This window comes from Theropithecus gelada, chromosome 12, assembly GCF_003255815.1.
Source record: "Theropithecus gelada isolate Dixy chromosome 12, Tgel_1.0, whole genome shotgun sequence".
Taxonomy (NCBI): Eukaryota; Metazoa; Chordata; class Mammalia; order Primates; family Cercopithecidae; genus Theropithecus; species Theropithecus gelada.
The window spans coordinates 85,047,463-85,075,285 of NC_037680.1; the positions used below are offsets into that span (position 1 = coordinate 85,047,463).

The window sequence follows — 27,823 nt, forward strand, 5'->3', positions numbered from 1 at the left end:
GACACAGTGAGACTCCATCTCAAAAAAAAAAAAAAAAAAAAAGAAAAAAAGAAAAAAGTTAACATAAGTAAAAGACCCGCACACTGAAACCTATAAAACATTGATGAAAGAAACTGAAGAAGACAGAAATAAATGAAAAGACATCTCATGTTTATGGGTTGAAAGAATATTGTTAAAATGCCCAAAGTGATTCACAGATTCAATGCAATCCCTATAAAAATTCCAATGACATTTTTCACACAGCTAGAAAAAAACCCTGTAAAATTCCTATGGAATGACAAAAGAGGATGAATAGCTAAAGAAATCTTGAGCAAAAAGAACAAAGCTAGAAGCATCATACTGCTTGATCCCAAAATATACCACAAAGCTACAGTAATCAGAACAGCATGATACTGGCAGAGAAACAGAAAAATCAACTGAACAGAATAAAGAGTCCATCAGTTAATAAATAGGATTGCTAATTTTTAAAAAAGATTGAAAAGTTAAAAACAGAATAAAGACTCCAAAAAAAAAATCTACCCATTTACAGTCAGTTGTTCAGTAAGGGACCAAGAATACACAATAGGGAAAGGATATTCTCTTCAATAAGTAGTAATGGGGAAATGGGATATCCATATTCAGGAGAATGAAATTAGAGGCTTATCTCATATCATATGTAATAATCAACTCAAGTAAATTGAAGACTTATGTGTACGACCTAAAACTGTAAAACTACTAGAAAAAAAGGAGGGGGAAAGCTCCATGACATTGGTCTGAGTAGTGATTTTTTAGATATGACCCCAAAAGCACAGGCTACAAAAGCCAAATCGACAAATGAGATTACATAAAACTGAAAACTTTCTATAGAGCAAGGGTTACAATCAACAGATTGAAGAGACAACAGAGAGAACAGGAGCAAATATTTGCCAGCCATACATCTGATAAAGGGATAATATCCAAAATATATAAGGAACTCAAACAACTCAATAGTAAGAAAACAAATAATCTGATTATAAAATGGGCAAAGGATGTGAATAGACATTTCTCAAAAGAGGACATACAAATGGCCAACAGGTATATGAAAAACATGTTCAACATAATTAATCATCAGACAAATGCAAATTAAAACCATAGTGAGAGATATCACTTAACACCTATTACAATGGTTATATCAAAAAGACAAAAGATAACAAGATTGGAGAGAAAATAGAGAAAAGGAAACCCCTGCATGCTGTTGGTAGGAATGTAAATTAGTATAGCCATTATGGAAAACAGTATGGAAGTTGCCAAAAAGTTTAAAAATAAAACTATCATGTGATCCAGTCATCCCACTACAGGGTGTGTATACAAAGGAAATAAAATCACTATTTTTTCTTTTATTGAAATTAAAAAAAATCTTTTTATAGAGATGGGGTCTTGCTATGTTGACCAGGCTGGTGTTGAGCTTCTGGCCTCAAGCAGTCCTCCCATCTTGGCCTCCCAAAGTGCTATGATTACAGGTGTGAGCCACTGTGCCCAGCCAAAATCACTATTTTGAAGAGGTATCTGCACTCCCATCTTTATTGCAGCATTATTCACAATAGCGAAGATATGAAATCAACCTAAGTGTCCCTCAATGAACAACTGAATAAAGAAAATGTGGGGCTGGGCACAGTGGCTCGCGCCTATAATCCCAGCACTTTGGGAGGCTGAGGCAGGTGGATCACGAGGTCAGGAGTTCAAGACCAGCCTGGCCAAGATGGTGAAACCCCGTCTCTACTAAAAATACAAAAATTAACCGGGTGTGGTGGCAGGCGCCTGTAATCCCAGCTACTCGGGAGGCTGAGGCAGGAGAATCAGGGTGGGGGATGGAGGGCGGAGATTACAGTGAGCCCAGATTGTGCCACTGCACTCCAGCCTTGGTGACAGACTCCGTGTCAAAAAACATAATAACAAAATAAAATGTGGTATATATATACTGTGGAACATTATTCAGCCTTAAAAATAAGGAAATTCTGTCTTTTGTGACAACATGGATGTACCTGGGGACATGATGTTAAGTGAAATAAGCCAGGCACAGAAATATACCACAAGATCTCATATATGTGGAATGTAAAAATGTTGAACTCATAGAAGCAGTGGGTAGAATCATGGTTGCCAGGGGTAAGGGGTGGTGGAGAGAGAAAAAGAACAAAAAGTAAGATGTGCTCAAAAAGTAATGGAGGCATGTCAAATGGACTCAGGAGTCTGCTGGAAGGGGCTCACACTGGCCAAGGCAGGGACACCTGGAGCATAGAAATGAATGGTGGCAGTAATGAACTATAACATGTTGGAGAAAAATGAGTCCAAAGTCATACTAACCAATATAAAGAAAGAAAGAAAACGATGGAAAGCTATTAGTTGCAGTAAAATTCTACTAATACATATAGAGGAATAGAAGTGTAATATCATCAAACAATAACTGATTCAGCAAGAATCCTAAATCTGTGCTTGAATGAAAGTTTTTGAGGAGGATATATACACAAATAATCTCTCTACAGATAAAATTCCTCTGGAATTAATTTTGGATGTCTAGTGTGAAGTGAGAATCTAAAATGATTTTTTTTCCCCAAAAACAGTAGCCCAGTTTTCAATCTCTTTTCCACAGAAATTGAACTGTAAGCAGTTTAATACAGATATTAGATGGTAAGCTTCTTGAGGACATGGACTGTGTAATGTTCACATATATTTTTATTTTTTAGGCTAGTCAAGTGAAGCAGTGGGATATGTTCATAATTTTATCCTTAGTGCAGTGTGCTTATATAACTAACACATTGCAGATTAAATTAGGGACTAAAAAATGTTTGTGGAGTGCACTTTTTTCTTTTTTTTAAACCATAGATGGAGTTTCTACATACACTACAGTCTTCGTGGCTGGGCGATTTATTCCTTTCATATGATCTCTGTACCTATTTTATACTTCATGTAGGTTTATGAAATATTAACATATGGTGGTAATTACGAGGGCCTTTTTTGCTTATCTTAATTTTTTTTTTTTTTAAATTTTTTTAAAGGAAGGTAGAGACTTGAGCATCTTTATGGGCTGAGGAGGAAGAGTCATTGGAAAAGGGGACGTTGCAGATATGCTGCAAGCTCGCAGACAGGAGAGGGTGAATTGGGGGCCAAAAGGATTGAGCTGGGGGAAGAAGAGGCCCCTTCCTCAGTGAGATGAGGGAGAAAGGCAGACGAGGGCAGGGGTGGATGTAGGTAAATGTTGTGGTGGGGGGGAATTAGGTTTGTTAAGGGTCATGCTCAGATAACTTGGGATATTTCACTTGGGTATAAAATAAGATTCTCTGCTGAGAATGATAGTCAAGGTAATGTGGGGGTTGTGGTGGTGGTCTGGCGCAGCAGTAATGAGGTATGGGAGAAGCTGACTACAGTCTCCCCAGAAAGATTGCCCAAGGGCCCAGCTGAGGATGGTGACTGGGATTTGCACTGGAATCAACCTGCAGGTTTCGATGGTACTTACCAACTCAAGGAAAACTTGGTTGGGATTTGACAAAACTCTTGAGGAAAACGACTTACAGAATTTAAAGCTGTACTTCCCTTTAGGTTTCGTCTCCTTTCCATCCTCCCCTACCAAGCCCCACAACTGCGGCGGGCATGTTTTCTGCAGTTAACCGCACTGCGCTCTTAGCAGGACAGAAATAACGAATAACGCTAGCCAAGCTGAGCAAGATAGGGCTTGGTAACTTTATTTGCATCAGTATTTGCAACACAACACCTAAATGAAAAAGTTAACTATAAAGCCAACATCATTTACTCCGGGTCAGGGAACTGTGCCATTCGCTTTAAGTGCATTTACTTAATTTCAATAAAGTATTAAGAAGTGAGTCCTTTTATTAATCCGACTTTACACACCTGAGGTCTAAGGCCTAAATAAATAAGCAATTTGTTTAAGATCATATGGCTGGTTATTGGCGGAGTCATGCAAGTCTGGAAACAGAGTCCTCGCTAACTCCGGTTCAGTGCTACACGAGTGAACTGTCTACAACAACGCAGTGACATTGAGTGCCCACAGTATCGAACACATACGGTAATCGCAGTCCAGCCAGCACCCGTGCAGAGCACCAAGCACCCATTCGGTGACCCCGCACGCGTGACGCTCACGAGCGCAGTCCCCCTGGCTTCTTCCAGGAAGGCTGAAGCGGCCTAATCTCGGGCAAAAGATCAGGACGACTCGATCTGGGCTGGACTTCTTCTGCCTGAGCATCTGATCCGAGCGCCGGGCGGGCTGGGAGGAGCCGGCCCCCGGGAAAGATTGCGGATTGGGGGACAGGAAAACAGAGGGCGGAGCCTTGGGGGGGAAGCAAGAAGCCGCAGCAACCATGTAAGCAGCTTCGCTTCTTGCCGCAACCGTCCGCGGCCTGAGGAGCCCACTGCCGGGCTTTGGGGCCGACTTCCGGGGGCTGAGCCGGTGAAGCGGTGGCTGGGGCGGGGGGCAAACGGCGCGGCCGGGGCGGGAGGCTCAGGTAAGGGAGGGGGCCTGGAGCTTAGCCCTCTCGGGCTGAGCAGGGGAAGGAGGCCGGTGTGGGGAGCTTCTGGGCCAGAACTGAGGTGAAGGTGAGAACCGGCGTTCCACATCTGGGGGCTAGGGCCTGGCTGCTGCTGAACAAGGAAGAGCAGAGAACCTGGCTTTAGAATGAGCTCGTCCTGACGTTTAGCCGTCTGGAGAGTGGGGACGGAAGCCGGGTGGGGCCCTTGAGATTTCCTTGGAAACATTTGAAGTTCCTTTGCCTCTTTCTCGACCCTTACGCCTGAACTTATTTAGGAGGGGAAGAGTCCAGTTGTTTTTCCCTCTGAGTGCGTGAGTTCTCAGTTTGTTAGAGGCGCATCCGTAGGCTGGAAAAGAAAGTTCATGAGCTGCAGAAACGATACCAACCGTGGGGTTCAAATGTGTGTTTGTCTTAAATGCTTGCCTTTGCTATTTGAGACGATTCCATTTCAACTTAGGTTTCGGAGTCTCTTGAGGAGGCTTATTCCCAATTAGCGTTTACCCTTTGCTTAGAATGTTCCCAACAAAAGGATGAGAATGGCATGTGTTGGAAACTTTTAGGACTTAGGGGTTTTCTGCCGAATCAGAGGTTATTCCTGAGACAGTCAAGAAATAAGTGATAGAATTTTGTATAAAGCAAGTTATTCGTGTGTATGTGATGTGTATATATCATTCATTAGTATTGACGCAGTGCATCCTGTGTTCAAAAATATGTCCCGTGTTGACAATAGAGGTAGTCGCTTGGTACGGTGTACTTATTTCTGATTTATTTGAGTCCCTTTTTTTTGGCACTCCAAAACTCCCAGTCTGTCAGTATTCTTACAAAAAATGTTCTTTCTTTCTTTCTTTTGCGTTTGTGACAAAGATTGTGTAGGTTAAATCTCTTCTGTGGAGCAAAACTAATTTCCTATGTTCTCCCTTTTTCTGCTTTCTGGATCGTGCTTTGGTTTTCCTTTAGGCGTGTTGGTCAAAACTGTAACAAGAAATCTTTGTTGATAGAGGCTAACATTTCCAATATTAAACTTTCCTAAATTATTAAATTTCCAGATTTTTTTTTGACAGAGTCTCGCTGTGTCCCCCAGGTTGGAGTGCAGTGGCGCGATCTCGGCCGACTGCAACCTCTGCCTTCCCGGGTTCAAGCGATTCTTCTGCCTCAGCCTCCTGAGTAGCTAGATTACAGGCGCGCGACACAACACTCGGCTAATTTTTGTATTTTTGGTAGAGACGGGATTTCACCGTGTTAGCTAAGCTGGTTTCGAATTCCTGACCTCAGGCGATTCATCCGCCTCAGCCTCCCAAGGTGTTGGGATTATAGGCGTGAACCACCGGGCCGGGGGTCTCCCTCCCTCGCCCAGGCTGGAGTGAAGTGGCGCCATCTCGGTTTACTGCAATCTCTGCCTCCCAGGCTCAAGGGATTCTCCTGCCTGGGCCTCCCAAAGTGCGGGGATCACAGGTGTGAGCCGCCAGGTCCGGCCTTTACTGATTGGCCTCTCATAGTTTGTAGGAGGTCTGCATATATTAGTAGCCTTAATTAGAAAGAGTAAAATATTGATGATGTATCAGAAGGCTTTGGGTAGGTAGGTTAATAGGACTGATTACCTCTCAGGAAGGAGTCCTAATTTATATTTTAAAGCGTTGTTAAGCTGCTAAAGAGTGAGAGTTGTAAGATAATTTTTTCAGGGCCCTGGTGTCATTATGTAATTATTAGGGTTAACTACATGATTGGGTTTATATTTCAGCGACTACACTTGCTAAGTGTTTTCATGGGAATTTTTATCTTCTTATTTCCAAAGCCAAGTATAATTTTTGTGTAGATAACCTTTAGAAGTAGTTCTAAGACTCTTTAGGTGGAATGCCATCTCTGCTTCTGATGTTACTTGTGTTAAAGCAGAATGTAGGCTGTTTTCCGGGGGTGGTTACGGCCATCACATTATTGTTTCTCTCCAGTGCTCTTCTTTTTGTTTTCTAAATAAAATAGAGATGAAGTCTTGCTATGTTGACGAGGCTGGTCTGGAACTCCTGGCCTCAAGCGATCCTCCCATCTCAGCCTCCCAAAGTGCTGGGATTACAGGTATGAGGCCACAGTGCCTGGCCTCTTTTTTTTTTTTTTTTTTTTTTTAAATAAAGAACCGCAAACTTTTTTTTGAGTGTATAGTTGATCAGTCATCAGCTTACTGCCCAACACTTTTTGCTGAATTGTCATGACACTTCAGAAGGATTGTTGATTATTCTTCTCAATGGAAGACATTAGAAACTTTCCTTCCCCTTCTTCCTTTTCTCCTTCCCCTTTCCTTCCCCTTCCTCTTCCTCTTTTTCTTTTCCCTCCCCCCCAAATAAACATGTATTGCCAAATTCTGTTTAAGTCAGTGGTTTCCTTTCTGCCTTAATTTGTTAATTAAATTATTGATCAGACAGAGCCTTAAGTAGAGAATGCGGATAGGTTAAAAGGAAAGTGTGAAGAGCTACAAAAGTAATTTTGATGTAATACTTACTTTTGGGGTGAGACTTGGGGTATAGTGACAGTTCTACTACTGTCTGACCCCCAAGAAAGTTGTTTTAGGTTCAGTGAACCTTGGTTGCCTCAAAGGTAAAATGTAATAAAGCCAGCTGTGTGTGCCTTCCAGGATTGTAAGAAGAAAATGAGATGGTAGATATGATTTTGAATGTGAAAAGCATTTTACCACGACTGTAATGTTGTCTTTGTAAAGTGGAGACTAGATTATAAACTACAGTATATATATTGTTTTCTCCAAGGGAAGAACCTTGTCTTTATTTTGAAACAATAGGTAGCCTCCTGGTGGTTGGAACATGCTTCTGCCTGCGGGGGCCCAGACCCAGGGATCTACAGAGCTCAGTAGGCTTACCATGTGTTTCAGGAAGGCCTCGTAGTGTTTCAGGAAGGCCTCCTCGTTGATGGTGTCCTCATGTCCTGCCAGAACAGTCTCCATCTCCTCCTCAGCCATCTTCTCTCCCAGGGTGATGAGGACTTGTCTGAGCTCTGCTCCCGTGACTTTGCTATTCCCCTCCTTGTCAAACACATGAAGCCCCTCCAAGTAGTCCTCATACGTGCCTTGGTTCCGGTTCTTGGCTGTCACCTGGAGCATGAGCAGGAAAGTCTCGAAGTCCACATGCTGGGACTTCAGCTCATCACTCTTGGGGTTCTCAAGGAACTTGAGCACCTTGGCATTGGTGGGGTTCTGGCCCAGGGCCCGCATCATGTCCCCAAACTGGCTGTACAGGATCTTGCCAGCTCCCACTCAGTTAAACAGCTTGAAGGCCGCCTTGAACTCCTCCAAGTGGTCCTTGTTAAACTTGATCATCACTTTGGAGAGATCGACTTGGGGCTCCTGGATTTTCTCAGGGGCCTGGGGATGGGGTAGCTGGCTCAGCTTTGGTCTTGGCTGGAGGGGCTCATGCTGCTGCTGGCTTGGCAGCTGCTTTGGAGATGGAGAGCCCTGCTGGTTCCTCCCCAGAATATCCTTGGGAGGCATGATGTCTGCTGGCCAAACGACAGTGTGTGGATGGGGGCACCCATCTCCTGCGGGGTCCATGTCTGGGCCAGACTACGGTATTTTTTTTTTTTTTTTTGTAGACGGAGTGTTGCTCTTGTTGCCCAGGCTGGAGTGCAGTGGTATGATCTTGGCTAGCTGCAACCTCCGGCTCCTGGGTTCAAGTGATTCTTCTGCCTCAGCCTCCTGAGTAACTGTGATTACAGGCACCTGCCACCATGTCCAGCTAATTTTTGTATTTTTGGTAGAGATGGGGTTTTACCATGTTGCCCAGGCTGGTTTCGAACTCCTGACTTCAGGTGATCCGCCCACGTCGGTCTCCCAAAGTGCTGGGATTATAGGTGTGAGCCACCGTGCCCAGCCCAGTCTACAGTATGTTAATGATTTGAGTTATCCGTGGTTCTTCTCTTTGAAATATGAATCAATATGGCAGAAAATAGTACTTTTCTGTAACTTTCATCTGGTGATGTGGTTAGCTTTATTGCTTTGGTTGAAATGTGGTTTTTTGGTTATTGAGAAAAAAAGCCCTTTAAGAAGATCTTCTTCTTAATGTCTCTATGAATTGAAGCTTAAAGGGAGGAAAACCCACAGGTTCATGTGTTTAGGAGCAAAGATAGTGGGGAACAACTTGTTGATTTGAATGAAGTGTAGCTTGAGGTAATTGTTAAAGTTTTGTAAAAATGTCCTTAAAGGATGACTTTCATGTCCTTGTTTTAGAAATATAATGATTTTTTTTTTTTTTTTTGAGACGGAGTCTCGCTCTGCCGCCCAGGCTGGAGTGCAGTGGCCGGATCTCAGCTCACTGCAAGCTCCGCCTCCCGGGTTCACGCCATTCTCCTGCCTCAGCCTCCCGAGTAGCTGGGACTACAGGCGCCCGCCACCTCGCCCGGCTAGTTTTCTGTATTTTTTAGTAGAGACGGGGTTTCACCGTGTCGGCCAGGATGGTCTCGATCTCCTGACCTCGTGATCCGCCCGTCTCGGCCTCCCAAAGTGCTGGGATTACAGGCTTGAGCCACCGCGCCCGGCCAGAAATATAATGATATTTATATTATTTTTTAAAATGTAAAAGTTGAGACCAGGCATGGTGGCTCGTGCCTGTAATCCCAGCACTTTGGGAGGCTGAGGCAGGTGGATCACCTGAGATCAGGAGTTCAAGACTAGCCTGGCCAACATGGTGAAACCCCTTCCCTACTGAAAATACAAAAAATTAGCTGGACGTGGTGATGCGCGCCTGTAGTCCCAGCTATTCAGGAGGCTCAGGTGAGAGGATCACTTGAACCTGGGAGGTGGAGCTTGCAGTGAGCCAAGATCACACTACTGTACAGCCTAGGCGACAGAGCAAGACTGCATCTCAAAAAAAAAAAAAAAGTTGAGGCCGGGAGGTGGCTCAAGCCTGTAATCCCAGCACTTTGGGAGGCCGAGATGGGCGGATCACGAGGTCAGGAGATCGATACCATCCTGGCTAACACGATGAAACCCCGTCTCTACTAAAAAATACAAAAAAAACTAGCTGGGCGAGGTGGCGGGCGCCTGTAGTCTCAGCTACTCGGGAGGCTGAGGCAGGAGAATGGCATAAACCCGGGAGGCAGAGCTTGCAGTGAGCTGAGATCCGGCCACTGCACTCCAGCCTGGGCGACAGAGCGAGACTCCGTCTCAAAAAAAAAAAAAGTTGAAATAAGTAAAATAAGACTGAAGAATTTATATGTGTGTTGTATAACTAGCTTCCCCCCATAACTTTAAAAAGCTGTTGTGTATCCCTTCTTCTGAAACATGTTAAAATGAAAGAGATAGAAATGATGTGAAAATGCTTATTTTTCTTTCTGACTGCTCACATTAATGCTTTACCTCCAAATTTTTATTAATTTAAATATTTTCTGTAATTTGAATAGTAATGTTTAAAATTGAGTTGGCTATCAGATCATAGTTTTAGATGATTGAGGCTCTTATGATTTAGACAGCAGTGTTTTCAGTCCTTTGGAATATATGAAGCTAGATTTATTTACTGTTTGTTTTCATAGATCTGAATTTTCACAGAATAGGATTTTCTAGATATTGGGATGCTGTTTGGAATCAACTTTTGAGCTTCCTGAGGAACTTAGATCTTTTGCTTGTTTCTTTTGTTTTTCAGACTCATGAAATGGCCACAGATGATAAGACGTCCCCAACACTGGACTCTGCTAATGATTTGCCTCGATCTCCTACTAGTCCTTCTCATCTCACACACTTTAAACCTTTGACTCCTGATCAAGATGAGCCCCCTTTTAAATCAGCTTATAGTTCTTTTGTAAATCTCTTTCGTTTTAACAAAGGTAAGACATATTAAATATGAGAGGTTTGATTCAGGTTTGATTCTTTGAAATACTCCTTTGTCTCTTATTAGCTCACCATGATCATATAGTGGTCAGTAGTCTGTTCAGCTTTAATGTTGGGTCTGTAAGAAAGTGAAATATTAACAAGCTGATAGCTTTAATCGTAGGTCACCAGGTTTTACTGCTGAAGAGAAAGCTAGAATTTTCACTGTAATATCATTAATTATTGGTAACTAAAGGTCTGGATTAAAAACTACATGTTAGGCTGGGTGTGGTGGCTCACACCTGTAATCCCAGCACTTTGGGAGGCTGAGGTGGACAGATCAGAGGTCAGGAGATCGAGACCATCCTGGCTAACATGGTGAAACCCTGTCTCTACTAAAAATACAAAAAAATTAGCCAGGCATGGTGGCCGGCGCCTGTAGTCCCAGCTACTGGGGAGCCTGAGGCAGGAGAATGGCGTGAACCCGGGAGGCGGAGCTTGCAGTGAGCTGAGATCGCACCACTGCACTCCAGCCTGGGAGACAGAGCGAGACTCCGTTTCAAGAAAAAATAATAAAATAAAAAACTAAATGTTAAAGGAGGTTTCTTTTAATAGAGAAAGTAGTCATCTCTTTTTGTTGTTCTTGTTTTCTCTCTCTCCCTTTTTTTTTTTTTTTTTGAGACAGATTCTCGCTCTGTTGCCCAGGTTGGAGTGCATTGGTGCTATCTCGGCTCACTGCGAGCTCCGCCTCCCAGGTTCACGCCATTCTCCTGCCTCAGCCTCCCGAGTAGCTGGGACTACAGGCGCCTGCCAACACGCCCGGCTAATTTTTTGTATTTTTAGTAGAGACAGGGTTTCACCGTGTTAGCCAGGATGGTCTCGATCTCCTGACCTCGTGATCCACCCGCCTCGGCCTCCCAAAGTGTTGGGATTACAGGCGTGAGCCACCGCGCCTGGCCCTTTTTTTGTTAATATACTTCAAATTAGTTCATAGAATGGACTTTGTTCTTTTGGGGGTTAATAGCTAAAATATTTAAAGCAATGAAACTAAAAGGAACAGTACGCAGGAGGAAAGGTTTATACTTTTCAAAAACTGGAAGCTGTCATTAGGATTCTTGTTGACTTAAAACTATTAGACTAAGGTGTACATGTAATGACATCAAATGAAAAGATACTTTTAAAATGAGCTCTTTTTAAGTAGTATGTCTTTTATTTGGAACAAGAATTAAAAAAAGCACGGCCTATGTTGTTTGTCTTTCGTTTGTCTGTATTACTTGAAGTATGTTAGAAAGTAATTCTTGTTGTAAAGCATTTGGGGAGGTTAATAGTATTAATTAGCTCAGTAGAACCTTTAATAATATTAACTGGATTTTATTTATGATCATGTTTAAAGTGCTATGAAAACCCTTTAGTACATTTTTAAGACAATATTTAAAAAAATAAACTATTTTTTAGAAGAGTTTTAGATTTATAGAAAAATTGGGAAGATAGAATTTCCATATACTCCGTTTTCCTTATATAAACATTTTACATTAGTCTGGTACATTTGTTACAATTAATGAACTATTATTGATAGATTATTAACTAAATTACATAGTTTATTAGATTTCTTGAGTTTTTACCACTTGTTCTTTTTGTGTTCCAGGATCCTGTTTATCATACGATGTTACACTGAGTTGTCATAAGGCAATAAAATTTTTATTTATTTAGCAAATGTTTATTGGGTACCTCTTTTGTGCTGGAAGCTGTTTTAATAGTGTAAGGGATCTGTCACATAAACAGACCCCAAAAATCCCTGCCTTCATATGAAGCTTATATTTTGTTTCCTTTAATATGCATAAGAAATTTCTAATGAAAAGTGAAACAAATAGAAGATCATATATACCAAGGGTGTGATTATTGGCCTGTAATTTTGCCCCCTTCTTTGAATTTTCTTTTTTTAAAATCTAGGCTGGGCACAGTAGCCTTTGCCTGTAATTTCAGCACTTTGGGATGCTGAGGTGGGAGGATTGCTTGAGGCCAGGAGTTCAATACCAGTCTGGGCAACATGGGGAGACCTGCCTGTATTTAAAATTAAATAAATGAAAAAGAAAAAAGAATTTTTAGTTATGCATATAATACACGTATACATTGTTGCCTGAAAATTTCATCTACTTCCTTCTCATTGCTGAACTCTCAGTCTTAGTTTTTTAAGTAATGCCAAGTGTTCCCTTGCTACAGACAGAGCAGAAGGAGGCCAGGGAGAACAGCAGCCTTTGAGTGGAAGTTGGACCAGCCCTCAGCTCCCTTCAAGGACACAGTCTGTTAGGTCACCCACACCTTATAAAAAACAGCTTAATGAGGAACTCCAGCGGCGCTCTTCAGCATTAGGTAAAACAGTGTTCTTATTTCATTCCCTTCTATATGCTAGATTTTTCCACAGTCATTGTGTTTCCTAGGTTGTTTATAGCAGGACTTAACTTTCCTGCTATTTGGAGTAGTCAGGTACTATTTGGAATAGTCAGGTATCGTTCAGAGTAAATAAAACTGTTACCTAGGTAGTGAAAGAATTTATTGGCACCTGAAAAAATTCTTAAACGTCTCATTAAACTTTAATTTAGGCAAGGCACAGATCTCTTGACTATTTTTTGATTAATTACTTGCTTGGGTTTCAGCAGAGAACAGTTTGCAACATCCCCAGGAGAACACAGGTTAGTTTCCACTTTGTGAATGAATTTTGCATATGTTCTTGGGATGCTAGTGAAATGTGATATGCATGCCTCTGGCTGCAGAACTCTGTCAACTCCATTAGTGGGCTGCCACTTGCTCTTGGCCTTCTGTCCTTGTTGGGGTGCAAACTGTCAGTGTGGCTGAATAAGCTGAGCTCCTCTCATCTGTCTGTTTTCCATTCTGGTCTACTACACAGTCATCTCCTTCATTTTCATGCTCTTCTGATGAGTATGGGCTGGGGACTGGTGTCAGAATTGAGAGATTAGAGAAAGAGAGGTGGTTTATGTTTTATTTCTGTCAGATTTTTCAACTTGGTGGAGTGGTTTGCCCAAGTCAAGGTGACAAAAGAAAGGAAGTGGGAGGTGGCATGGTAGAGAGGAAGGGATGCAGCATTGGGAATTAGATGCCCCTGAACACCAGATCCCGTCTGGTCTGGCTGGTCTTCCCCCAGGTAATGGTGGTTGGCAGAAGGGTAGTTTATTGTGAGTTCAGACTTGGTCAGCCAGAGCAAAGATAAACCAAGCAAAAGAAGAGTTCCTACCCAAGGACTGGCACAGAGCTGGCTGCATCACCTGCACAGGTTTTCTAGGGCAGTGAGCCTCAGCCAGGGTTACATCAGCCATTTGGAGGGAAGAATCAGAAGATGGAGAGTGGGAGAGGGAGAAAGGAGCTCTCCTTTTGTTCCACATAATCTCTATTTTAACTTTTAGCCTCAGTAAACTCTCCTTAGCTCGAGTCTGACCCACAACAACACTCTTTTTGTTGAGGGAGCTCTTTTGACTCAATCCCGTGCTGAATTGAGTGTAGGATTTGTTTTACCTAAAATCAAGTTAGACTAGAAAGTAATCTTTTAGGAGTTACAAATTGGCAGCCTGCCAAACCTTGCCATTGGTGTTATGATCAACTTGAACTTTAATATCTCCAGGTGGAGCCTTTAATGTCTAGTTCCTTTATTGTTCTTTCTCAAGTCTCCTTGATTATTTGATTCTATCTTGAAGGCATTTGAGCTTCAGAAGCCTGGTGTTGTTTGGCCAGCCATGTTCTTTTCCCTATTAAAAGGGCTATAATTCTACAATTTGCTAGCTTTCCGACCTTAGGAAAGTTATTTAATTTTCTAATGTTCATTTTGCAAGAGAAGCAGCTAAGGCTATTTGCCTAAGGGCATAAAGCTAGACCAGATTTTCTCTCTGGGTCTCTTTCATCTTCAGCCAACATCTGTGATTCTCTTGATTCCAAGAAGGGTCTCATTCATCCTTTTTCAGTGGATGATGCTATTAATACTTTCTTATATTCCTAATTGGCTAAATGCAAGGGACTTAACAAGTTGGTGCCTGCTGCTCAGGAGCACAGCCATTATGTTTCCAGTAGCTTCATCTGTCTCCTTTTTCAACTTGTATATCATGGAGAGTTGCTTTTTGTTTTGAGACTCAAGTTTAGTTATTCTAATACAGTAGCAACACATCTGAGGTATGTGCTAAAACTAAGATACAACTTTATAGAAAGATAGAAGTTTCCAGAGTTTTCTAAAATAGGTACAATTTTGATAGTTACTTCAGTGATTACATAATCTTGGGAAATGCTTTGTAAACTTTAGATCCCAACCTCTCATTTCTTTGTAATTCTTTTTTTCCCCACCCAGCCAAAACAACACCTATCTAGCAAATGGTGAATCTGAGGAAGATTCAGAGTGGGGTATTTTCCAGCTTACTTTGCCATAGGTTATCAGGTTGATGGGTTTAAGCTAATAGGATGTTCATCCTTTTTGTCAAACTATCTTCGCTTCATCCTTAGGTTTTGTAACTGCTAGAAATAGGCAGAAACTTCAATTGTAACTTTGGTCTACATTAAGGAAATAATAGGTGACAGCTTTGGTGGGCATATCCTATTTTGGCTATGAGGCTGGAATTTGAGCTTATTAGTGATAGATTTGGTTCAGTATTGCTCTGTCAGGTATAAGTGATCCTTTCCAATTTGGAGCTGCAGGGTTGGGGAAGTGACAGGGAGGGATAAGATTGGAGTTTTAGCAATTTTCTGGCAGTTTTAATATGCTTGGACATAGGTCAAGTTTTACCATGGCAAAATTTACCATCCTGGATGTTGTGAAGTCTGTCAGAATCTTTGAAGGCTGAGCTATTAAACTTCTTTCTGACCATCTTCTGCATGAGACTTTGGATATATGGTCTGCAGACAGAACTGAACTGTTTGATCCTACTGCTTACCTGTTTGACTTTAGAGAACAAGCTCAGTTAACCCTCCCTGATTGCTTTTTCTTCTGCTAAATTTCTAGCAAGCATTTATTATACGTTGGACCAAAGGGCTTAAGAAGTCATTAATGAATTTTGGACCATTTAAGTGATGTTCCCATTTCAGGCCTGAAAACCATCAATGGTCTTAGACAATGCTTGTCTTAGGCAGCCTTTACTTGTTTGTAAAAGAGCATTTTACATGAGAAGAAATACTTCCAGTAGCCTCTTACCCTTGTAAAGACTTGTTTTAACTCTCAATTCATATAACTGAATGGGAGAACATAATTATATGCTAACCATAAGAGGCAGTTTCCATCACATATATACCTTGTTGTATATAGATACTAGGGACTGTTAACAAGGTTGCTTTTTTTTTTAATCCAACTCAGACACAAGAAGGAAAGCAGAACCTACCTTTGGAGGTCATGACCCTCGTACAGCTGTTCAGCTTCGAAGCCTCAGCACAGTATTAAAACGCCTCAAGGAAATCATGGAGGGGAAAAGCCAGGTACTGTCTAGAGGCTTTGGAAGATTACTTATTAAGCGCTTATGGGGATCATGCCATACCTAATGAAAATGGCATTAATGCCACTGAAAGAAGGTTTAATTAGTGCTTCCTCCAGCTGTCAGCACCCTATTTTTATACATAAGTTCTTAATTTTATTGTAGTCTAATTTATCAGTTTCTTCCCTTTATGCTTAGTGCTTTTTGTGTTCTGTTTAAGAAGCGTTTATCTAGTTCAGGGCAGTAGATATTCTCCTATGGTTTCTTCAAGAAGGTTTATTATTTCTGTCAAGTATAGGGGTCAGGCTTCCATTATTCCTCATGGATGTCCAGTTGGATATAGTACCATTGTTTTTGAAAAGACCATCTTCCACTGATTGCATTATAAATTTCACCATAAGTCCATATATGTGTGAGGGTGTGTCAGGGCTCTCTTTTTCTGTTCCATACCTTTATTTTTTTCTATCCTTGTACCAGTACCCTGTCTAAAATTGTAGCATTAGAATAAGTCTTGATGGCTGGTAATATTAAGTCCTTCAATTTGTTCTTCTTCAAGATTGTCTTGGTTATTTTGACCTTTTGTATTCCCATATGAATTTTTGAATTAGTTTGTTTTCTGCAAAAGAACGCTTTGAGGATTTCATTTGCCATTGCTTATTAATAATCAGTATTTTCAAGAAGCCTTCACACATTTTTATTGTTATAGGATAGTGACCTGAAACAATACTGGATGCCAGATAGCCAATGTAAAGAGTGCTATGACTGTAGTGAGAAATTTACAACCTTTAGGCGCAGACACCATTGCCGACTATGTGGGCAGATTTTCTGCAGTCGTTGCTGTAATCAAGAAATCCCTGGAAAATTTATGGGCTATACAGGTAAATGCATTTTATTGCCAGTTTACAATTTTTAAAGGTCATAACTATAAAACACTTATAATACAGGATAGTGTTAAGCCAATTTTCATTTTGGGCTTTATGTGTAAGACATGGGGACACAAAGGTGAGGGAGACACAGCTTTGCTTTTAAGAACTTTACTATTGAATAGTAGAGTAGATGGGACTTATCATAAATAACCAGAGTAAAAGTGTATTTATTGTAGATGCTAGCAAAAAAACTATAGGAACATTAACATTTATTAGACAAGATCGTTAGAGTAGATTACTAATTTAAATCACAATGAGAGTTTTCATTTTACCAAGTACAGATCTTCCTTGACGTTACATGACACTGTGCTTTGGCAGTGAATTGTGTCTTACTCACATTCTTCCATACTCAGATTCTTCCATAAGGAGCGTAGTCAGATTTCAGCAGTACAGAAAATTTAAGTTATTTGTTGAAAGAGAAAAAAACTGAACAATGGTGTGTTGATTTATATAGTGATTTGGGAGTGGAGGGTAGGCAGAAATTACCTGAAAAAGAACACTCCTGACATCTCTCTCATGTTATTTTTGTTATTGTGAAGATCTTTCTGTCCGCTCATTATTTTTAACAGCTAAACTACTACAGAGTTCAGAATCCCATTATCTATCAAGAACCCCATTAGCTTTCACAGCAGCTTTTTTGTTTGAAAATTATTTGTATTTCTTTTTTTTTTTTTTTGGTGATAATTTCAACTTTTATTTTAGATTCATGTTTGTTACATGCGTATATTTAGTGATGCTGAGATTTTGCATATGATTGATCCTGTCACCCAGGTAGTGGGCATGGTATCCAGTAGTTAGTTTTTCAAATCTTGCTCCTCTTCCTCCCTCCCTGCTCTAGTAGTCCCCTTGTCTATTGTTGCCATCTTTATGTCCTTATGTATTCAGTGTTTAGCTCCCACTTGTAAGTGAGAGCTTGTGGCTTTTGGTTTTCTGTTCCTGTGTTAATTTACTTAGGATAATGGCCTCCAGCTGCATCCATGTTGCTACAAAGGACATAATTTTTTTTTTTATGGCTGCATAGTATTCCATAGTCTATGTATACCACATTTTCTTCATCCATTTCACCATTGGTGCACCCAGGTTGATTGTGTCTTTGCTATTATAAAAAGTGTTACAATGAACATACGAGTGCATATGTCTTTTTGGTAGAATTATTTATTCTCCTTTGGATATATACCCAGTAGTGGGATTCCTGAGTCGAATGGTAGTAGTTCTGTTTTAAGCTCTTTGAGAAATCTTCCAACTATCTTCCACAGTGGCTGAAATAACTTACATTCACATCAGCAGTGTATAAGCGTTCTCTTTTCTCTGCAGCTTTACCAGCATTCGTTTTTTGGCTGTTTAATAACAGCTCTTCTGACTGGTGTGAGACGGTATCTTATTGTGGTTTTGATTTACATTTCACTAATGATTAGTGATGTGGAGCATTTTTTCATGTTTGTTGGCCGCTTGTAGGTCTTTTTTAAAGAAGTGTCTGTTCATGTCTTTTGCCCAATTTTTAATGGGGTCATTTGTTTTTTACTTGTTGAATTATGTTTCTTATATATTCTGGATATTAGATCTTTGTCAGATGCATAGTTTGCAAGTATATTCTCCTCTTCTGTGGCTTGTGTGTTTACTCTGTTGATAGTTTCTTTTACCGTGCAGAAGCACTGTAGTTTAATTAGGTCCCACATGTCAATTTTTGTTTTTGTTCCCATTGCTTTTGAGGACTTAGTCATAAGTTGTTTCCCAAGGCTGATGTCCAGAATCCTGCTTCATAGGTTTTCTTCTAGGACTTTCATAGTTTGAGGTCTTACATTTAAATCTTTAATCCATCTTGAATTAATTTTCATACATGGTGAAACATAGGGGCCAGTTTTATTCTTCTGCATATGGCTAGCCAGCTATCCCAGTGCCATTTATTGAATAGGGAGTCCTTTCCCTGTTGTTCATTTTCGTTGACTTTGTTGAAGATCAAATGTCTGTAAGTGTGTGGTTTTATTTCTGGGTTCTTTGTTCTGTTCCATTGGCTTATGTGCCTGTTTTTGTACCAGTACCATGCTGTTTTTGTGATTGTAGCCTATTCCTATGAAACTACCAATGCCATTTTTCATAGAATTAGAAAAGCTATTCTAAAATTCATATAGAACCAAAAAAGAGCCTGAATAGTCAAAACAATTGCAAGCAAAAAGAACAAGTCAGGAGGCGTCACATTTCCTGACTTCAAATTGTACTCTAAGGCTACAGTGACCATGATTACAGTTTTTAAAAGACTTTTTTTTTTTTTTTACCTTTAGTTTCTCCCTACCTCGAATTCATATTTCATATCCTAGTCAGCATTCTTTGTAAAATGCTAATTTGATCGTGTCAGGGTATTTCCCTGCATAGTACTCTTTCAGTGCTCCCATTGCCCTCAGGATAAAATGTTTCTTGTTAATATGGTTGGTATGTTAGCTTTCTAGGGCTGCCATAACAAAGTACCACAGGCTGAGTGGCTTAGAGCAACAGAAATGTATGTCTCGTAGTTCTGGAGGCCAGAAGTACCAAAATACAGATCAGGGAACAAATGTAGGGATTCTCCTGGTTGTCTGTTCTATCTCTATATTCTAGAACTGGGGAAATAACCATAGAGTGAGTCTGGGGACTCACTAAACTCACAGTGAGATAGACCTGAGCTAAAGCTCCACTGATCACCTGACCTCTGTAAGTCTCTACTCTGACAGGCAGACCAGAGTGATGTTTTGGGTCTCCTGAAATTAGTGTCAGTTGAGAGTGAGTGTCTAATAACCCCTGAAAAATTTCATTATTTCCTTTTCCTCAGTGTCCAGTTGCCTTGGTACAAGCATAGGTCTCTTTGGGGATGGCTGGTAGAAAGATTAACAGTGTACATTTCTGGCAGTGTAGTGGGGTTCTTCTTCAGAATGAAGAAGAGTTCTGGATCATCGGTAAATGGTAAATCGGTAAATGGCTCAAGTCTGGGAATTGATTGAAGGATCATATGACTCTGTTTTCATTATTCAAGCTGTACTTACAGCTGCTTGATGTAGTTATTTCCCTTATACAAATCAAGTAAGAATTTTGTTGACTGCCCATCTACTTCACTTGTGAAGAGATTATGATCAACTAGCCAATGCCATAAATCTCTTAATCTATTCTGATTACTGCTTTGATTCTGATGTCTATTACAGTAACCATGCCCACCTTGTCTTTAGCGATTAAAGTGCTGCCTATTGGCCCTGCCACCCTGGGATCCAGTGATCCCCATTGCATTTAGGTTTCCTGACCCAGTAGTAGTAGTTCCTTTTGTAATTTCTGATCTACAAAGAAGAGCAACCACAAAGCTCTTTAAGGATGCTGGGCCTCCCCTCACAAATTTATTTCTCATAGTCGTGGTTGAAAGGTATGTCCTCCTTGGGTGAGTCAGCAAGTCTTACATGGTAAAACTACTTTTAATGTTTCAATCTCCCCTAACCTTTGGATGCCTTCCTCTATAATATAATAGGGCATTTCTGACATTTCAGCCCCATTTAGTGTAAGCCACCTTTTGGTCTGTGTTTCAGCCAGTCATCTAAACAGACTGTTGGAGACCCTTTTAACCCCTTGAGCTGCGACAATAAATATAGAATCTGCTTAGTGGGCCCATATCAGTAAATTCAGCTTGATTCAACTTTACCATTCTTTCCACTGTTATCCCATACCTTCATTATCCATTCCCACGTGTATTTCCTTGCTTTTTATCTGTATAAATTGGAAAAATCACGTAGTTCTTCTGGAGTGCAGTGCACCTTCTCATGGGTCACAGTTTGTATCTCACCTTTCAGGATCTGCCTGAGCTTGAGTTTCTTTATAGGTCTGGTAGCAAAGAGGAGTAGTAGGAGTAGATCCTGAGTAAAATTAGCAGTGTCTTGCAAGGCAGCTAACTCAGGGGAGGTTATTACAGACTGTCTGATCAAAGCCAGGTTAATCTCCTCAAATGAGCTGGAAAGACTGCTTCTGCTGGCAAAGAAGACTCAGAATTTTGGTGTTTAGTATCCCCAGCTTCATCAGGATCTTCCTATATATTTCCATCCCTTCCCATTCAATGCCGTCACTTTAATAGCAGACAAACTTCAAGGTTGGTGATTCAGTTTGTGTTTCAGTTCAGCCATTTGCAGGATGAGAGTGTCATTTGATTTTTAGCAGTCTTAGCACTGAAACTGCAGGAGGTAAGGATTTCTTTCAAGGAAGACCTAGAAACTTTCAGATAATTTATACAGTTCTTCAGCTGGGAATTTGAATCCCTAAGGTAATCCATTTCTTTTTTTACTTTTGTCTAATGCAGTTAGGAGGATCCAGCCCATGTCATTATACTTGTTAGCTTGACAAAACCGTTCTAAGGTATTAAATACTTGGTCACCCAGCACTTTGCCTTTTATAAGTATTAATGTTTGATTAGGAGTATCTATAGGTGATATTTTGCGTGTCTTTGTTGCCACATTACACAATGGACTATCAGTGTTCTCTTTACTACTGGAAATAGAGTCATTAGTGCCTTTAAATCTAATCAGCTTAGAGAACCAATTCCAGAAATGTAAGAACCAATTCAGAAAACTTATCCTTAAGATTCTGTTGCTCTAAAGCCATTCTTGGTGCCAAAATATGTGTTAGGGTTCTCCAGAGAAACAGAACCAGTAGGATACACAAACACACACTTAATATAGAGAGAAATTTATGTTTAACAATCAGTCAAGTTATTTTGAGGACTGGCAAGTCTGAAATTCTCAGGGCAAGCCAGTAGGCTGGAAACTCCTACAGGATTTCTATCTTGCTGTGTTGAGACAGAATTTCTTTTTCTTCTGAAAACTTTAGTCTTTATCCTTAAGGACTTCAACTGATTAGATGAGACCTACTCACATTCTGGAGGACAGTCTGCTTTACTTAAAGTCAGCTGATTGTAAATATTAATCACATCCAAAAAAAATAACATTCACAGCATCTCAGCTTGACCAAACAACTAATGTAGCCAAGTTGACACATAAGGTTAATCACAAATGGGATAATATAGGGGTCTCCAACCTTTTTGGCACCAGGGACCGCTTTTGTGGAAGACAATCTTTCCATGGACTGGTGTAGGGGATGGGGGATGGTTTTGAGATGAAACTATTCCACCTTAGATAATCAGGCATTAGATTCTCGTAAGGAACGTTTCATCCTAGATCCCTCACATGCTCAGTTCACGGTAGGGTTCACGCTTCTATAGGAATCTAATGCCACCGCTGATGTGACAGGAGGTGGAGCTCAGGAGGTAATGCTTGTTTGTGTATAGCTTGTGTGCTGCTTGCTCACCACTCACCTCCTGCTGTGCGGCTTGCTTCCGAACAGGCTATGGATGGGGAGCAGTACATGGCTCTGGGGTTGGGGACCCCTGCGATAATATATGCTAGGCACAATTATACATTGTGACACTGAATAAATGTTAATACCTAGAAAAATGTCTAGTACATGGAAAGGAATTAATGAACAGTAAACTATTGTTATTGATGGTAGTAGCAATAGTATCTGCATCTGTCATGCAGCTTTTTGATTATGTGTGTTGCCTCCAGTGGACTATGAGTTTTTTAATGGCAGGACTGTATCTCATCAGTCTTTGTATTCCCATCACACCATATAGGCATGCGCTTAATAGGCTCTTGCTGATGAAAGTTCTTCATGAAATGAAAACTTTTCAGATTAGGCTTGGCTCTGTTTATTGATTTGACAATTTTAGTTCTAATAGCTGACTGGTTAGGGGAGATTTCCTTTATAGTGTAAGAAACAAATGAAGTCTTTGTTGTAGTAAATTGAAAGTCTTTCTGCAGGGAGTAATTTTCACTTCTTTTGTTTTTTTTTTTTGGAGACCGAGTCTCGCTCTGCTGCCCAAGCTGGAGTGCAGTGGCACGATCACAGCTCACTGCAGCCTCAGCCTCCTGGGCTCAAGCAATCCTCGCACCTCTCAGCCTCCCAAGTAGCTTAGACTACAGGGTGCATGCCACCATGCCCTGGCTAGTTTTTGTATTTTTTATTGATGTGAGGTCTCACCATGTTGCCTAGGCTGATCTCAAACTCCTGTGCTCAAGCAGTCTGCCTGCCTTGGCCTCCCAAAGTGTTGGGATTACGGGTGTGCGCCACCATGCCTGGCCTCCGTGCATAATTTAATAAAACTGAGTACTATATAATAGTAGTCTTAAAATGAAAAAGTAAAAGGCCATTTTGGTAGTGATTATGGTGAAAACACGATACAGTTAACTTTTAGAAGTTTTTTATTTTGTATCACTTCAATTTTCTATTATTAGTGGGAAAATTTTAGGTAGAATTATTAAACAACATGTTATTTAGTAAGATTTAATTATTTTACCTCCTTTTTTAATATCTAAAATGTTATAGAATCACTCAAAACAATGTTATAGAAAAATAGGGTAGAAATAAAAACTTATATTTGGACAGGTCTGCACCCTCAAAAAATATGTATTTAGAAATATTAACCTTGTTTGTCCTCTCAAGAATATTTCATTTCTATCCTTTTTTTTTTTTTCAGACGGAGTTTCGCTTTTGTTGTGCAGGCTGGAGTGCAGTGGCACAGTCTCGGCTCACTGCAACCTCTGCCTCCCAGGTTCAAGCGATTCTCCCACTGCAGCTTCCCGAGTAGCTGGGATTACAGGCGCCCACCACCATGCCTAGCTGATTTTTGTATTTTTAGTAGAGACAGGGTTTCACCATGTTGGCCAGGCTGGTCTTGGGCTACTGACCTCTGGTGATTTATCCGTCTCAGCCTCCCAAAGTGCTGGGATTATAGGAGTGAGCCACTGCGCCTGGCCCTAACTTTTTTTATAAGAATTCTTTTATAGTTTTTACTCATATATTATACTGCATGTAAGCCCATTTTCTATTAGTTTGCTTTTGAAATTCTGTGGAGGGTACTCTTCAGGGCTTCACAATAAAGACCTTAATAATATTTTCCTCCTTAATTAATTTACCTGTGGAAAATATGTTGTTTCCGTTTGTGTTGGTTTATTTATTCTATTAAAAACTGTTATTCCTTGAAACTCATGTCATTGTTAGATTTCTTTTTCAAAATTTTATTTTATGTATGTTTATATTTTTATAGAACAGGGTCTCGGTATGGTGGCCAGGTTGTTCTTGAACTCCTGCCCTCAAACAGTCCTTCCGCCTTGGCCCCCCCAAAGTGCTGGGATTATAGGTGTGAGCCACTGTGGCTGGCCTAGATCCCTTATTTCACTTTTACAACCTGGAAAAAAAATACTCTTTTAAGCAAAATTTTCTAGTATCATTGGGATATACATTTTATTTTATTTTATTTTTTAAAATTTATTTTGAGATGGAGTTTCATTCTTGTTGCCCAGGCTGGAGTGCAATGGCACAGTCTTGGCTCACTGCAACCTCCACCTCCTGGGTTCAAGCGATTCTCTTGCCTTAGCCTCCTGAGTAGCTGGGATTACAGGTATGCATTACCACGCCCGGCTAATTTTTGTATTTTTAGTAGAGACGGAGTTTCACCATGTTGGCCAGGCTAGTCTTGAACTCCTGACCTCAGGTGATCCGCCTGCTTCAGCCTCCCAAAGTGTTGGGATTACAGGCCTGAGCCACCACGTCCAGCCTGGTATATTACATTTTAAACTCATTATAAATGTTTGCAGTAGTTTGGACACCTGGAAGGATTTATCATAATGATGGCTCTTTTTTTTTTCTTTTAACTTTTTATTTTTAGTGCCAGAATTCAAAATGGCCCTTAAATACATATAATAGAGCTAACACAATTATTTCACTCTTTAAAATGTCTTTTTTTGAGAGTCTGTACTTGAAGACATTTCCCTGTTAGTAGATGAACTGTTGACCCAAGGAGTTAAAAAAGTTACGTTAAGCAATATGTTACTGCTATCTTTTCCTTCATTTTCCTTGTTTTTTTTTTTTTTTTTCTTTCTCCTAGGAGACCTCCGAGCTTGCACATATTGTAGAAAAATAGCCTTAAGTTATGCTCATTCCACAGACAGTAATTCTATTGGGGAAGACTTGAATGCTCTTTCAGATTCTGCTTGCTCTGTGTCTGTACTTGATCCAAGTGAACCCCGAACACCTGTTGGGAGTAGGAAAGCCAGCCGTAACATATTTTTAGAGGATGATTTGGCCTGGCAAAGGTATTGTCCCTTAAATATAATTTTATTTAAAATTGAGAAATACCGATAGTTGTCTTACCTGTGAGTGCTTTCAGTTAACACTTACCTTCTTTGAATTATTTCCTGTCAGTTCACTGTGTTCTCCTTTTTCTTTGGCTTGCCTCCAGAATGTTTGCAGATGTTTATGGATAGTGATGATATTGGCTAATTAGAATGTAAGCTCCATGAGAGGAGACTTTACACCTTTCTTGTCACTGTTCTATCCCAGGCACCAAAAACAGTGCATGGCTTGTATATAATCTTGAGATTATAAATTTCTAATGTAGCCTTCTGTGAGAAGAAGAATGCCCATACAGTATGTATTCATATTTCCAAATGAAATTAGATTTTTTTTCCTTCTGAAGGAATATGTCATGTTTTTCTGTAAGTATACTGCACTGCTACGTCATGTTTTTTTTCTAAGTATACTGCGCTGCTTGGTAGTAGAGGGTGCTAACTCTTGGAAGTTCCCTAGAATTGTTTGAATTAGAATCTTAGTTTCATCAGTTTCCGATTTTTAAAAATTATTAGTTATTATTTTTGAGACGGCCTTGCTCTGTCACCCAGGCTAGAGTGTAGTGGAGTGATCATAGCTCAGTGCAGCCTTGAATCCCTTCTACCTCAGCCTCCCGAGTAGCTGGGGCAACTGCCGCAGCCTCCTGAGTAGCTGGGACAATAGCTGCACACCACTGTGCTTGGCTAATTTTTTTTTTTTTTTTAAGAGACGGGGTCTTGCCATATTGACCAGGCTGATCTTGAACTCCTGATTTCAAGCAATCCTCCCACCTCAGCTTCCCAAACTGCTGAGGTTACAGGCATGAGCCACTGCACCTGGCCTCTGATTATTTTCTTTAGCTGAATTATTTTGTTAAGCATAATACCAAATGTGGTCATTTCAAAGAGCTTATAGTTTTAACTAATATCTCTCTGATAAGTTAATTTCTCAGTTACCCCTTAAGGAATTGAGAAATTAATATGTAATGAATTTAAATAGAAGTAAAAAATGAATTAATTACAGCTACGTTCAATATATATAAATCTCAGGGACATAAAGTGGAGTAGAAAAGCAAATCATCTAATCATGTAACCAGTAAAATTTAATTTATATGAAATTTAAAAATACGCACAACTAGTACACTGTCTAGGGACTGAAATGTGGTAAAACTTAAAGAAAAGAAAGACAAGATAGATATGAAAGTTGTAACAGTGGTTTCACTGAGGGAAGGGAACGGATTAGGACTGAGTAAGGGAATTTCACAGTCAGTCGTAGTGTACTGTTTCTTTTTCTTTTCTTTCTTTCTTTTTTTTTTTTTTGAGATGGAGTTTTTTTTGCTCTTGTTCCCCAGGCTGGAGTCCAATGGCACAATCTCGGCTCACTGCAACCTCCTTTTCCCGGGTTCAAGCGATTCTCCTGCCTCAGCCTCCCAAGTAGCTAGGATTACAGGCGCCCGCCACCATGCCTGGCTAATTTTTCTATTTTTAGTAGAGATGGGGTTTCACACCATGTTGGCCAGGCTGGTCTTGAACTCCTGACCTCAGGTGATCCACCTGCCTCGGCCTCCCAAAGTGCTGGGATTACAGGTGTGAGCCACTGCGCCTGGCCGGAGTTTCTTTTTCTTACATTAGTTTTTATTTGTTTATTTTGAGATGGAGTCTCGCTGTGTCACCCAGGCTGGAGTGCAGTGGCGTGATCTTGGCTCACTGCAACCGCCACCTCCCATGTTCAAGTGATTCTTGTGTCTCAGTCTTCCAAATAGCTGGGATTACAGGCCTGTGCCACCATGCCCAGCTACGTTTTGTATTTTCAGTAGAGATGGGGTTCGCCATGTTGGCCAGGCTGGTCTCGAATTCATAGGCTGCAGTGATTTGCCCGCCTCCCAGAGTGCTGGTGTTATAGGCATGAGCCACCATGCCCAGCCTTTTCTTACATTGCTTGATGAATACTTTGGTGTTTATGGCATTGTGATTTTTTATACCTTACATATATCTTATAAATTTTAAACATTGATTCTATGTTTAATTAATACAAAGTATAGAGATTTTTTAGTTTTTGTTTACTTTAGTTAGTAATGCTTTTTAGCTGTGACTGGCCCTGTCGTAATTGGCAGATGTGATTTGACAAAACAAATCAGGTAAGAAAGCTTCTTGAGAGATGTACAATAGATGTCAAAGGTAGAATGATAGTTAAATTTTAGGTTCTGTGCTAATTGCTTAATGTTCATTCTCTTTTAGTCAGCATACCTCTGTGGCAGGCACTATTTTCTCCTTTCGACAGATGTGGATGCTGAGGTTTAGTGAGATTAAGTAATGAACACAAGGTTACGCAGCTAGTAAGAGGTAGAGCCTACACTGGGACCTAGGTTTGTCTGACTCTATGTTGCTATTCTAGTGGGTTATGGGGACTGAGAATAATATATTTGAACTCAGATTTCCCTCCAAAATCACTTTCATCTTGTATTTATAATGTTAGAAGTTTTGAAAGCACCCATCCAAGTAATTTTATTTACATTCCATATACTTAAAAACTTTTTAAAATTGTCCTTTTGGCATTTTATATTCTTAAAAGCCATGCACTGCAAAAACTATTACTCATACCGTTTACACCCTAATTAAAGGAAGAACAAAAATGATCCATAATGTCATTATTGCAGGGAAAAAGATTTAATCTGCTTTTAATGTTAAAGTGCCTCATTGAAATTCCCTTTTACTGTCCTGAATTATTTCAGTATTTTCCTATTTTGTTTATAGTTTGATTCATCCAGATTCCTCAAATACTCCTCTTTCAACAAGACTTGTATCTGTGCAAGAGGATGCTGGGAAATCTCCTGCTCGAAATAGGTAAACTGATGAATGAAAACACTGTGCTGTGATGTTTATTTCTTTTCATGTTAATAAGAAGAACAAATGGATAAAAAGGGTGAGATTGATTGTTATATACTTTCTTAGCTCTAAAAGCTGAATTAAACTATCA

General features: G+C 40.3%; 1 protein-coding gene and 1 pseudogene across 2 annotated transcripts in view; one reads left to right on the forward strand and one right to left on the reverse strand.

Moving 5' to 3' along the window:
* Positions 1–3,823: 3,823 nt before the first annotated feature.
* The window catches only part of PIKFYVE (phosphoinositide kinase, FYVE-type zinc finger containing), a 93,077-nt gene continuing 69,077 nt past the window's right edge, over positions 3,824–27,823 (forward strand). Inside the window, exons 1-7 of one of the 2 annotated variants that reach the window (XM_025404915.1) lie at positions 3,824–4,472; positions 10,133–10,313; positions 12,517–12,666; positions 15,641–15,759; positions 16,462–16,633; positions 24,627–24,834; positions 27,601–27,690. In XM_025404915.1, the coding sequence (XP_025260700.1) occupies positions 10,142–10,313; positions 12,517–12,666; positions 15,641–15,759; positions 16,462–16,633; positions 24,627–24,834; positions 27,601–27,690 (911 nt within the window). In that variant the 5' untranslated portion in view covers positions 3,824–4,472; positions 10,133–10,141. The remainder of the gene's footprint in view (positions 4,473–10,132; positions 10,314–12,516; positions 12,667–15,640; positions 15,760–16,461; positions 16,634–24,626; positions 24,835–27,600; positions 27,691–27,823) is intronic. The other variant, XM_025404916.1, reaches the window with a different exon arrangement.
* LOC112635879 lies at positions 4,171–8,601 on the reverse strand (annotated as a pseudogene).